Source organism: Odocoileus virginianus, chromosome 9, assembly GCF_023699985.2.
Source record: "Odocoileus virginianus isolate 20LAN1187 ecotype Illinois chromosome 9, Ovbor_1.2, whole genome shotgun sequence".
Lineage (NCBI taxonomy): Eukaryota > Metazoa > Chordata > Mammalia > Artiodactyla > Cervidae > Odocoileus > Odocoileus virginianus.
This window is the reverse complement of record NC_069682.1, coordinates 77,000,557-77,013,417: the sequence shown is the minus strand read 5'-3', so window position 1 is coordinate 77,013,417 and position 12,861 is coordinate 77,000,557. Positions and strand designations below refer to the sequence as shown.

The 12,861-nt window shown below is 47.4% G+C and overlaps 1 protein-coding gene across 1 annotated transcript; it reads right to left on the bottom strand.

Moving 5' to 3' along the window:
• Nucleotides 1-2,272: 2,272 nt before the first annotated feature.
• LOC139036460 (collagen alpha-1(I) chain-like) lies at nt 2,273-12,638 on the bottom strand. Its single transcript, XM_070471831.1, has 3 exons — nt 12,527-12,638; nt 10,640-10,770; nt 2,273-4,438 (listed from the first exon to the last, which is right to left on the bottom strand). The coding sequence occupies exons 1-3, from the start codon at nt 12,636-12,638 to the stop codon at nt 2,273-2,275; spliced, it is 2,409 nt and encodes an 802-aa protein (XP_070327932.1).
• Nucleotides 12,639-12,861: the final 223 nt, after the last annotated feature.

Sequence of the window (12,861 nt, the reverse complement as noted above, 5' to 3'; positions counted from 1 at the left end):
AACCAACATTCTCAAAACAGGTTCCACTGACCGAATACAGGAGGCTCATGGCTGGCAAATGGAATACAATGAAAAAATAAATTTCTATTCAAAAGCTAATTCCTGTACTCAATTCAACTTATCAAGTCACACAGATCAAAGGTGAGAGATAATTCTTCCTCAATGGAAAATCAATTGGGATCTTGTTATTAGTTGGGGTAGGGGGTGGATGCTGAACAGGTAAAAATAAAACTTAATAATAACTCAATAGATATTCACTCCACAGGGAGAATGGTTTCTCCTTAAAGACAGAAGTGGCTTTGGCTAATTCTGTGATAACTACAACATAGCAGTGTATTAAAAAACAAAGACATCACTTCACTGACAAAGGTCAGTCTAGTCAAGGCTATGGTCTTTCTAGTAGTCACGTACAGATGTGAGAGTTGGGCCATAAAGAAGGCAGAACGCTGAAGAATTGACGCTTTTAAACTATGGTGTTAGAGAAGACTCTTGAGAGTCCCTTGCACTGCAAGGAGATCCAACCAGTCAATCTTAAGGGAAATCAACCCTAAATACTCATTGGAAGGACTGATGCTGAAGCTTTACTACTTTGACGACCTGATGTGAAGAACTAACTCAATGGAAAAGACCCGGATGCTGCGAACGACTGGAGGCAGAAGGCAAAAAAGGGCAACAGGGGATGAGACGGTTGGATGGCATCACCGATTCAACAGACATGAACTTGGGTAAACTTTGGGAGATGGTGAGGGACAAGGAAGCCTGGCATGGTACAGTCCATAGGGTCGCAGAGAGTCAGACATGACTTGGCCACTGAACAACAGCGCAGCATGACTAGCTGGAAAAAAAATTTCTTTCATTGTCCAAAAACATCCAGAATCATAGAAGTTTAGCACTAAACCTGCCTTTAGATTTTACAGCACAATACGATCATCTAAGACATTAAGAAAAGACTAAAAGATATTAAAAATTGGTTAAAGTCAATCCAATAAGTAAGTGGTAAAGCTTGGGCATTAAGGGAAAAAGTCTAACATTTTCTTAGTTTGTAAAGAGCAGAAGTAAACGTAAATACAGACAAGAGAGATGTTATAAAGACGGTGTGATCCTGAAGTATTTGTTGAACACATTTGAAATGGTTGTTGCTGTTTTAAAACTCCGAGTATTAAGTCCTCTTCAGAAGCTTGAATTTGTAATTCTTAAAAAACTTATTCACTTAATGCATTTTCAGTTTCCATTTTGTTAAAGCTTATTCACAACAGAACTGTTTATTTTGTCAGCTAAGGTCACAATAAATCCAGCTTAATAGCACATACAACTAAATCTCTAGAGCAGGTAACTCATGTTCTTACAGTATAATCTTACATTAAAAAGGAAAAAAGCTACCAGATTCAACAGTCTGTTTCATGCCAAAAGACAAACTTTCATGTTTTCATATTACTGTCAACTTCACTTATTTTTCAAAACTACTTTTATTTTAGCTACTCAAGGGGGAGGAAACAGCATCTAAAGAACTTATTTTTGTCAGGGTTTTCCTAGAAAACCTCCTGGGCGTTATTTGCCTCTTCCTAGGGCATTAACATGAGAAGTATTATTTCTCTCTTCTGAGATGCGGGTGGACCCGGTGTGAAGGAGCAGATCTGCAAACGGTGCCTTCTCATCAGCAGAGTGGAGCTTCAATTCGGGGCTTACCTGGTGGCTCAGCGGTAAATGATCTGCGGGAGACGCGGGAGACGCGGGTTCGATCCCTTTCCGGAAGATCCCCCGGAGAAGCGAAAGGCAGCCCACTCCAGTATCCTTACCTGGAGAACCCCCATACGCAGAGGAGCCTGGCGGGCCACAGTCCGTGGAGTCACAAAGAGCCGCACGCGGCTGGGTGACTTTCACCCCAGACGGCACCCTGCCAGCTGGGGCGCCCCTCGGGGTCTTACATCCTCCGAATGCTGCCTCGCAAGCTGCCCCTTTCCTTCTCTCAGAAAGGACCCGCAAACCCCCAGGCGCCGGGCCCGCCCCGTGTCCTTGCAAAAGGCATCTCCCCTTGCTCTTGCAAAACTGCTACCCCACGGCGACCCACTCGGCCCGAGTGTACGCTCGGCGCGCCGTGGACTCGCCACACCCGGCCCTAAGGTGGCCCCCTCACTCCCTGCTGTAAGCGGCCTTCGCCGGGCGGAAGCGCCGTCCCCACGCGCACGTCGCCTTGGGAGACGCGGCTCCTCAGGCCGGGCGCTCCTCAGGCCGGGCGCTCCTCAGGCCGGGCGCTCCTCAGGCCGGGCGCTCCTCAGGCCGGGCGCTGTTGAGCTCCTCCGCGTATCCGCACCCGAGTGTCGGCACCCACAGGGCAGCGCCCAGACCCTGGGCCGTCACTGGCCTCGGGGAGCAGCAGGACGCCCGCGGCCGTCCTGGCCCCCCAACGCCTTTCAGGGCAGCGGTGAGGGCCCACCCGCCACGCTGACAGCATCGCAGCCGCGGCGCCAAGGCTTCTCTGGAGCCACCGCTTCCTCCATCCAGAGGGCCTCGGGGCCTCGTCCCGCTGGGCTCCCGCCTCTTCTGAGGGGCCTCGGGGCCTCGTCCCGCTGGGCTCCCGCCTCTTCTGTGGGGCCTCGGGGCCTCGTCCCGCTGGGCTCCCGCCTCTTCTGAGGGGCCTCGGGGCCTCGTCCCGCTGGGCTCCCGCCTCTTCTGAGGGGCCTCGGGGCCTCGTCCCGCTGGGCTCCCGCCTCTTCTGAGGGGCCTCGGGGCCTCGTCCCGCTGGGCTCCCGCCTCTTCTGAGGGGCCTCGGGGCCTCGTCCCGCTGGGCTCCCGCCTCTTCTGAGGGGCCTCGGGGCCTCGTCCTTCCGGGCTCTCGCCTCTTCTGAGGGGCCTCGGGGCCTCGTCCCGCTGGGCTCCCGCCTCTTCTGAGGGGCCTCGGGGCCTCGTCCTGCTGGGCTCCCGCCTCTTCTGAGGGGCCTCGGGGCCTCGTCCCGCTGGGCTCCCGCCTCTTCTGTGGGGCCTCGGGGCCTCGTCCCGTGGGGCTCCCGCGTCTTCTGTGGAGCCTCGGGGGCCTCGTCCCGCTGGGCTCCCGCCTCTTCTGTGGGGCCTCGGGGCCTCGTCCCGCTGGGCTCCCGCCTCTTCTGAGGGGCCTCGGGGGCCTCGTCCCGCTGGGCTCCCGCCTCTTCTGAGGGGCCTCGGGGCCTCGTCCCACTGGGCTCCCGCCTCTTCTGAGGGGCCTCGGGGCCTCGTCCTGCTGGGCTCCCGCCTCTTCTGTGGGGCCTCGGGGCCTCGTCCTGCTGGGCTCCTGCCTCTTCTGAGGGGCCTCGGGGGCCTCGTCCCGCTGGGCTCCCGCCTCTTCTGTGGGGCCTCGGGGCCTCGTCCTGCTGGGCTCCCGCCTCTTCTGAGGGGCCTCGGGGCCTCGTCCCGCTGGGCTCCCGCCTCTTCTGTGGGGCCTCGGGGCCTCGTCCCGCTGGGCTCCCGCCTCTTCTGAGGGGCCTCGGGGCCTCGTCCCGCTGGGCTCCCGCCTCTTCTGTGGGGCCTCGGGGCCTCGTCCTGCTGGGCTCCCGCCTCTTCTGAGGGGCCTCGGGGCCTCGTCCCGCTGGGCTCCGGCTTCTTCTGAGGGGCCTCGGGGGCCTCGTCCCGCTGGGCTCCCGCCTCTTCTGAGGGGCCTCGGGGCCTCGTCCCGCTGGGCTCCCGCCTCTTCTGAGGGGCCTCGGGGCCTCGTCCCGCTGGGCTCCGGCTTCTTCTGAGGGGCCTCGGGGGCCTCGTCCCGCTGGGCTCCCGCCTCTTCTGAGGGGCCTCGGGGCCTCGTCCCGCTGGGCTCCCGCCTCTTCTGAGGGGCCTCGGGGCCTCGTCCCACTGGGCTCCCGCCTCTTCTGAGGGGCCTCGGGGGCCTCGTCCCACTGGGCTCCCGCCTCTTCTGAGGGGCCTCGGGCACCTCGTCCCGTTGGGCTCCCGCCTCTTCTGAGGGGCCTCGGGGGCCTCGTCCCACTGGGCTCCCGCCTCTTCTGAGGGGCCTCGGGCACCTCGTCCCGCTGGGCTCCCGCCTCTTCTGAGGGGCCTCGGGGCCTCGTCCCACTGGGCTCCCGCCTCTTCTGAGGGGCCTCGGGGGCCTCGTCCCACTGGGCTCCCGCCTCTTCTGAGGGGCCTCGGGCACCTCGTCCCGTTGGGCTCCCGCCTCTTCTGTGGGGCCTCGTCCTACTGGCTCCCGCCCCTTCCTCTGTGGAGCCTGAGGGGCCCGTCCCGCCGACTGCGCCACTCGCACCACCGTTCTCCCTGCTGGCGCCATCTCGCTGGCCACACTGTCCTCACTGACCGCACTGTCCCTGAACCTGGGGCGGGCACGGCGCTCGGGGCTGGAGGGGCCGCCGGAGCCGTGTGCTGTCTCCCCTCCCGGCTGGGGCGGCAGCCTCGCCGCGTCCTCTCCGCTCCGGCCGACCCCACGGACCCCGCCCGGGCGCAGCGGGGAGGCTGCCGCCTTTCAGGTGGAGCTCGTGGAGGGCTACCGCACAAAGGAGCCCCTGGCCACGCAGGGACCTCGGGAGCACATGCTCAGCGCCATGTGACCCCAGCAGTTACATTAATATTTACAAAACATGGCCGAGAAGGCCTGAACACGCCACCTCGCCTAAACTGCTCTCTCCCCACACTGACTGTGCTCAAGCCCTCACTAATCACAGACGACGCCCCATCTGTATGAAATTTAGCTTGTCAACATCTTCATTATGAAACATTTCCAACGGTAGATCTTAACAAAAAATAACATATCAAGGACCCATTTATCCTCTGCCAGATTAACATTCTAACAGCTTACAATATTTGCCTCCACTTATTTATTTTTAATAACACACCACACATTGTAGTGGGAGAGTGGCCCCTACTCTGCAGCTACAGAAAAGCCCTCCCAGCAACAAAGACCCAGCCTTAAACTAAAAAATAAAATTTAAAAAAATAAATATAATACACTACAGCTACAACTCAAGTCCTTCATGCTACATATATGGTGGATATGTGAGTTAAGGGTGAACATGTCTTAGGGGTAAAATGTCCTATTCTGGTGCCAAAGTTTTGAATTTGAATTCTAACTCTGAAACCTTCTGAGTGTGTAACCTTAGGCAAGTTACTTAACTCCTCTGGGCATCAATTTGCTCATCTATTATTAAAAGGGGAATGATAATAATTGCTTATTACCTAGGATTGTTGTAAGGATTAAACAAATTCATTGATGTAAAACACTTTAAATATGTCTGGCACTCAATGAGTATGCTTGCTAGTCTTCCCACGGAACTTATGTTACTTGCATTTTCTACTAGTGTTAAGGCAAAAATAGAAGTGTTTGCAAATAGGCACCTCATTTCAAAAATCAGACCAAGGATCTTAACTCCAAAAGTGAATTAAACTTGCAACTTACACAAAACATATCATTTAACAAGATATATCATAGTATATCAAGTAGAAATATATCAAAACACAAATGGCAGGAGAGTTTGAATACATCCATAGCAAAACAACACATTTAAGTGGAAATGGCTATGACATACTCTTACTCCATAACCCTGAGACTTAGGAAAAGATTCAAAGATATGTTTGATTTTATGTAAAGTTTTAAATTTGACACTTGGTAACAAACAGAAGAAGTAAATAAAAGTTTTTTTTTAAGTGTTTTAATAACTTTCTGATAAATTAGAAAAATATGCCTGAGATTATCATCCATTCCACCAACATAGTTTATTACATTCAGAGAGACAAATTCATTTAACATGCTGACAAATTCAATTTCCCTACAGCTTTATTACCCAAATTACTTATAACCTGGGAAAATGTCAAGTGTCACCTCTCTTAAAGGGTAGGCATAGCTCTTAAGCAAATCTGTGCAGTCTTAAGAGGAAGGGCCAGTGGCTTTTTCTGGTGTTCTCTGTTTGGTTCTCTAGAGAAACAGGGTTTGTTTGTTTTTCAGGGTTGTCATTTTCATGAAGTTCATGCTTTTGTTCATTTTCTATCATTTTGATTATTAATTTGTTTAACTGATCAGGCTGTTTAAGCTGAAATTCACTGATAATTACTCATTTAAATAAATAAGTAGAGGAAAAACATTAGGCAATTTAATTGTAGACTTAGTATATAGTTTGGTATTATCCAGTTCTTATTTTAAAAAATCTTACAGACTGGAATATATGTTAGAAAATGCATACACACTATAAAATATTGAGACAAAACTTGAAACTTAGCATTTGTTCAATAAATGATTCTTCAATATATAATCATCATATACCTATACTAAAATATATCTTACATTCATAGTCATAGTTTCCTTAAGAAGAAGGAGTAATTATTCTGAGGTTAATGATTGGCATACTAAAGCACAGGCAAATAAACTGCCCAAGATTACGGACATCAAGTGTATGGTGAAGAAAACCCTGAATGTCTGAAGCCAATGTCCATTTCCTTAACTTATCTGAGGTATGTTTGTATCAAGAAAGAATACTTTTGCAAATCATGTACACTGACACAGATGACATTTGATGGTATCAATAACATCACTATGCTTACCCATTAACAGGACAGTAGACATCTGTATCCAATCAATGCACTTCTGTCAAATAAATGGCCACCGGTCATTTAGAAGCCACTTAATATAGAGCTTTCTCGGTGGCTCACATCGTAAAGAATCCGCCTGCAATGTGGGAGATCTGGGTTTGATCCCTGGGTTGGTAAGATGCCCTGGAGAAGGGAAGGACAACTCATTCCAGTATTCTTGTCTGGAGAATTCTATGGACAGAGGAGCCTGGCAGGCTAAAGTCCATGAGGTCACAAAGAGTAGGACACGACTGAGTGACTTTCACACTTCACTTAAAATGGAAGGCGGTGAGTATTGTGACTTTGCACTTTAAGTGTGATGAATTATCTTTGCAGCTTCTATCCCTGTTATGAACCATACATATATTTCTCTGATGAATTCAAAAAGGATCATACAATCATACACTGCTATTTATAATTTATCTAGTTAATTAATTTTCTTCAAACAATAGAAATCACTAAAAGTATCAACTTCTTTTCCTCAGCAATTGAAACTTGTGATTACATGTTATAGTTTCCAAAACAAAAATGACAAAGAAAAATAACTGCCCAGAAAAGAGAAGGAAATATAATAAGTCTAACACTGATGAGAGAGAGAGAATGAAATTAAGAAGAAGAAAAGGCACTGTAAATGAATTAATCTTTAGGCACATCAAATGTGCAAAGATTAAAAAGACTATTAAAATGCATTTCTTATCATTGCAATTTATGTCACTACAGAAAAAAATTTAAGAGATAAAGTGACAAGATGTCAGCAATTGATCTTGTTTTTCTGTAATTCTCTGTGTACACCTATTGAATTTTTACTCAATGATAATTTGAAAAGCCAAGGTGATGCTGCACTATATTCCAAGTCAGCACTTGTTCCATTATTCTACTGTAAATTTATATGGAGGGACCTCCCTGTTGGTGCAGTGACTAAGACTCGGTGCTCTCAACGCAGGGGGCCTGGGTTTGATCCCTGGTCAGCGAACTAGATCACACATGCTGCAACCAAGACCTGGCCCAACCAAAGAAACTTTTATATAGTTACATATATAGAGTTTGGAGTACAACACGTTTATACCACATCTGGTGCCTCTTGATAAGGTATGGATATATATGCAGGTGGCAATAGGTAGGCTTGGACAGGCTCCACACTGTTCAAAATACTTACGAATCTCCAATTTCCCAGAAAAGTACAGGTCTTCATCTCTTTATGTTATGCATAGATGTGCAAAATATCAATAACATAACATTTTTCCCCAGAATAAATGACCATAGATTCTCTAAATATCAAAATCCCGAATTATTTATAGATCCTTTTCTAGAAGAAAATATACTATAAGGGCTCCTAAACTGAACAGGTTAAAAACAGCAAGCAAAATGCCAATAAGCTGTTGGCACTGAATTCATTACATTAACCAAAATATAGATGTCTACTGCCTACACTGGAAGAAATAAATGAATGGAACATTTTACTTTAGAAGTGCTCCTCAAAGTTTGGCCTTTAGTAATCCTTTCAATATGAGAAGCCCCTAAAAATATATTCAAATTACTCATTTATATATTTAAACAATAAGGAGGACAAAATACCCATCAACATCACCATCCACAAAAACATGTGTGTGAGAAATTAAGAAAATAAATGCTGGTCCTTCTCTTTAGTACAATCTACCTTCAAGTCTAGAAATTTATGCATATTACTTTAAAAACCCACAGATAAATTATGCTTATTTCGCGGTGCTACTCGATGGGCAGCAGTGTGAGCTGTGCACCTCAGAAATCCTCTGACTCTGGCCTTGTTTTCCCCTTGAAATCACTGTGTGAATGTGGGAAAGTTATTATCTCCACAACACCCAACTCTGTAATATGGGACAACATCTTTACATTTATTGAGTTTATTCATATAAACAGTTTAGAAAAGTACCTGCCACACAGTAGATGCAGTAATTGTCATTTTCTCTTGACAGAAACACTGAGTTATTATTGGTGATGCAAAAAACATTTACTAAACATTATTTACAAGACTTTTAGACTTGTACTGAATTATATTATTGGCTCTATTTCTTCAACTTGCAAACGGCAGATCATGGACCTCTCAACCCCCATAACCACTTGAGCTAATGCCTGTATTTCCTATTGGTTCTGTTTCTCTGGAGAATCCTGACCAGCACAGTGGCAGAACACCATGCCAGCCTGTCATACCATCTCTAAATGTCTTTTAGAGGAAAAAAAAATATCTATGCTGTTTAGTCCACTATGGTTATTTTTCACTTTTGGCAGAGCAGGGAGGAGAATCGTCTGCTGTGAGCATGTAAACGAATTCCCCAGTATACAGAACTGAACTTGTTGTTTAATCACTAAGTCATGTTCAACTCTTTTTGCGACCCATGGACTGTAGCCCCCCAGGTTCCTTGTCCATGGGGATTCTCCAGGCAAGAATACTGGAGTGCGTTGCCATGCCTTCTTCTAGGGGATCTTCTCAACCCAGGGATGGAACCCAGGTCTCCTGCATTGCATGCAGATTCTTTACCATCTGAGCTACCAGGGAAGCCCTCACCTATAACTATAATAAGATAGTTATAAATCAAAGTGTAGGAATTCATCAAGGATGTTATCCATTTCTGTGACAAGTAGGGGTACTTTCTCTCTTTAACCAAGAGAAGCAAAATGTTAGTATTAACATTTACTTTGTTGTTTGTGGGACTTCTCTGGTCGCTAGGACAGTAAAGAATCTGCCTGCAATGCAGTAGACCCGGGTTTGGTTGTTGCTACTAGCGCTAACTCTCTGCTTCTCTTTTGGGGCAATTTCCTTGAGAATCCCATGAGCAATGTGAAAGTTGAATATATATGTGATGACAGCTAATGTGTATATAAACTTCTTGTTAGTTCTTCTCTGAGAATAAACAATCTATTTGCACATATGCATCAGTGCATTGCAAATAAGCAGGTATTTCTGTTCTCTACAGAAATTTCCGTTTAAAGAGATTCAAGCAAATCAAGATTTGACCTTGGCTCTGGCTTTGCAGACAGGAAACAGGAGCCAGGAGCCAAGGAATACAGGCAGCCTCTCAAAGCTGAGAATAAGTACTGGCTGACATCAGCGAGAAAACAGAAATCTCAGCTCCATAACTATGGGTAACTGAAGTCTGCCAGCAAATTGAACAAGATTGGAAGTAGATTCATCCCAGAGCTCCAGACAAGATAACACAGCTGTCTACACCTTGACTTTGACCTTGTGAGACTATCAGAGCACCAGCTGAGCTGTGCTGGCCCAGGCATCCAACTTGCAGGCCTGTGAGATTATTAACGTTATTTACTATACGTGTTATTTTAAGATGCCGATCTTGTGGTAATCGTTACGTCAGGAATAGGAAACTAAGTCAGTACCTCCCATGAAGGAGCCACATGCTTTGGAGGCATCCCTTTGAAAACTTTGCAGATTGGTTTGATTAGAACAGCAGGAATTCCAATTCGCCCTTCCATATTCCAATAGTTCTAGATCCCAGGCATAAGCAAGTTATTACATAACCCTCCCAAAACCACAGGCCAGGAAGGGGCATTTGCCCTAATGTGGGCCAAAGACACGTTAAAACAGATTTACTGAATGGATTCTAAAAACAAAGTGTGACCACTTTGCAAAGCTGTGAGAGGAGTCTTCTTCTCTTTTGATGATGACGAAGGTATGTGGTTATGAGTTGCAGTAATGTTCCGGCCATTCTGCTCCCCTGGGATAATCCAGGCTGAGGAAGAACATTAGAGACAGGAGTGCAGCTGAGTAAACACCAGGAAAGCAGCGCAGGGCATGGGAATAACCAACCCTGGAGGCTGTTCTATACCTGCTAAAGGCACAACGCTTTAGAAACAAACTTTTAAGAAATTGTTTACCTTACGACTATAATCCAGGTTGCAGCGCTCTGCATGGAGCTCTTTTTTGCTTTTGTTTTAGTCGTGTCCGACTCTCTGCAACCCCATAGACTGTGGCCTGCCAGGCCCCTCTGCCATGAGATTCTCCAGGCAAGAACGCTGGAGCAGGTTGCCATTTCCTTCTCCGCGGGTCGTCCTAACCCAGGGGTCAAATCAGAGCCTCTTCTCCACCCTGGCAGGTGGGTGCTCTCACCACCGAGCCAGGTCTCGCAGGGCAGCACCAGAGCCCACAGGCCACCGCGGCCATCCCCCATCCCGGCGCTCTTGGGAGCACTGATTTTAAAGCGAAAACTGGCACATTTTCATGTAAATTCCAGAGTGATACTGGCAAAAAAAAAAAACAAAAAAAAAAACAGAAAACTATCAATGTCAAGTGTCTGAATACTAGAGAGCATCTACCTTTTCCTGAGTTGAGCCAATGCTTTAAGAAATAAAAGTAATAATCCAGTTTAAGAACATAGCTTTGAATCAAGTATAAACCTATCAGAGCTGATATAGGGGTGAACTGCATCCTGTAAGAAAGTGACTTATGACAGGGGGCTAATCTGAAACCTGCAGAGGTGCCTTGCGGAGCCACTTGAAGTTCACTTAGTTTTCGTCATCACATCTCCTCTCACCGCCTGCCTCTCATTTCACGGGTCTCTACATCTTCATGTCCTTTACCCTCCTTACCTTTTTAACCAATCCAGTTTGAGTGCCTGCATTTGAAACACGGATTTGAGAAGGCAATTTCTTCCAGCTGTCATGTTCCAAAGACAGCTTGGCAGTTGCTTTTGAATCAACAGATGAATTCTCCCCAAAGCTGATATGAATTTCCTCTGTTTTGTGCCTGGTTGGGAACCCAGAGAAACTGTCATCGCTCAGACTGGCCTCTCTTCTGCGAAGACTCCTCTAATATGCTTTGATTTAATGCCACCCTGGATATGGATATTGCATCCCAAGTGTGTTTTCCTTAGCTTTACAACTTTCCACACTCAGTTGCAGATGACATTTCCTTTGACACAGTGTGACAGACCCTCATTGCTACACATATCTATGCATCACTTGTGGGGGCCCTGGAAAACTGGGGGGGGAACTGGTGTCAATCACAGGCCTCCTCTTGTGTCTCCCATTTCCTTTGTCTCTTTATTACCGCTAACACAGCTTGCAAGGAGCCAGATCTCCCCCAGGCCCAGGCTGGCTGTCTCTGCGTTCATACAGAAATGGTTTTCCTGCCCTGTGGGATTGCCTATGCTCTCGAGCCAAGAAGTGCTAGCTAAGTGGTGAGAGTCAGTTTGTTCCTAACGAGCGTCTGCAGTGAGGCTGTAGATGCACCCATGCTGCAAGTCAGCTGGTGATGACTTCTTGGTCTCTTCTAATCCCAGCCACCTCTCTCTGCAGCTCCTTTCTAAGAGGGCATCACAGATCATCCTGTACGAGACATCTTACATGAGGTCAGGAAGTCAGTTTCAGGCTTAAATCATCCCAGTGTGGAAACTGTGGTTGAAAGAGAACATCTCTTTCTCAGAATCTCCCAGGGAAAATGCAGGATGGCTACTGTCACCCTCTGACTGACCCGTGTTGAGTTATATACCGTCCTGAGCCAGTGAGTAAGTGAGTCACAGCCAGGCATGGATATCACGAAAGCTACTCAGCACCAGCACATATGCTGATTGATTGTTTAAAAAGTACAGAATCAATTTATGGTTGCCAAGGGGAAGTGTGGGGAAAGGAGAGCTGGTGAGTGTGCGATCCGCACAGACACGCCTGTATTTAAAACGGATGACCAGCAGGACCTGCAGAGAGCACACATCTGCTCAGGGTTCTGTGACAGCCTGGCTGGGAGGGCAGTTTGGAAATAGATACATGTACAAGTATGACTGCAGTCCCTTCACCCTTAACCCGAAACTATCACAGCATGTTGGTTGGCCATACCCCAACACAAAATAAAAAAGGAACAAAATAAATAAATAAATGATTAGCCAGTGAAGAATTATCCAAAATTCAAATTAACGGTTTGGGCAAAGGTAAAACAAAATGATCTTTGAGTTGATTGCAGGGAAAAGGTCTCTGTCATCAGACACAAGAAGTGGTCCTTTACCTGGAAGCAGGGGGAAGAGCGTGTGAACCGACGCCGGCTCCAGCAGAGCGGCGGGGCAGGGGTCAGACCCCCGGACTGACTGCAGCTCGTTTGCTCGGGCGATGACAGCCATTCTGGGTCGCGGTTTCCCCATGTGGACTGCACATAATGATAGTCCATCAGTGGGTGTCTGGGGGACCAGATGAGCTAATGCAATTAAAAGACAAGTCCCTGGCAAGTTGTAACCTCTCAATAAGTGGTGGGAATAATTACTATTATTTATGAGAAATAAGAAAATGGATGGCAATCCAGGGTAAAGGACTTGCATCACCCTTGAGTGGAAAATCAGTGTGTTC

Bases quoted from the DNA above. Each gene is read 5' to 3' on its own strand.
- LOC139036460 (XM_070471831.1), bottom strand. From the start codon at position 12,638: ATGGCTGTCATCGCCCGAGCAAACGAGCTGCAGTCAGTCCGGGGGTCT. The intron at 10,771-12,526 runs GTAAAGGACCAC...TTTTTTTGCCAG, and splicing joins GCTCTTCCCCCTGCTTCCAG to TATCACTCTGGAATTTACAT. The intron at 4,439-10,639 runs GTGAGAGCACCC...TCCACCTGAAAG, and splicing joins CTGCGAGACCTGGCTCGGTG to GCGGCAGCCTCCCCGCTGCG.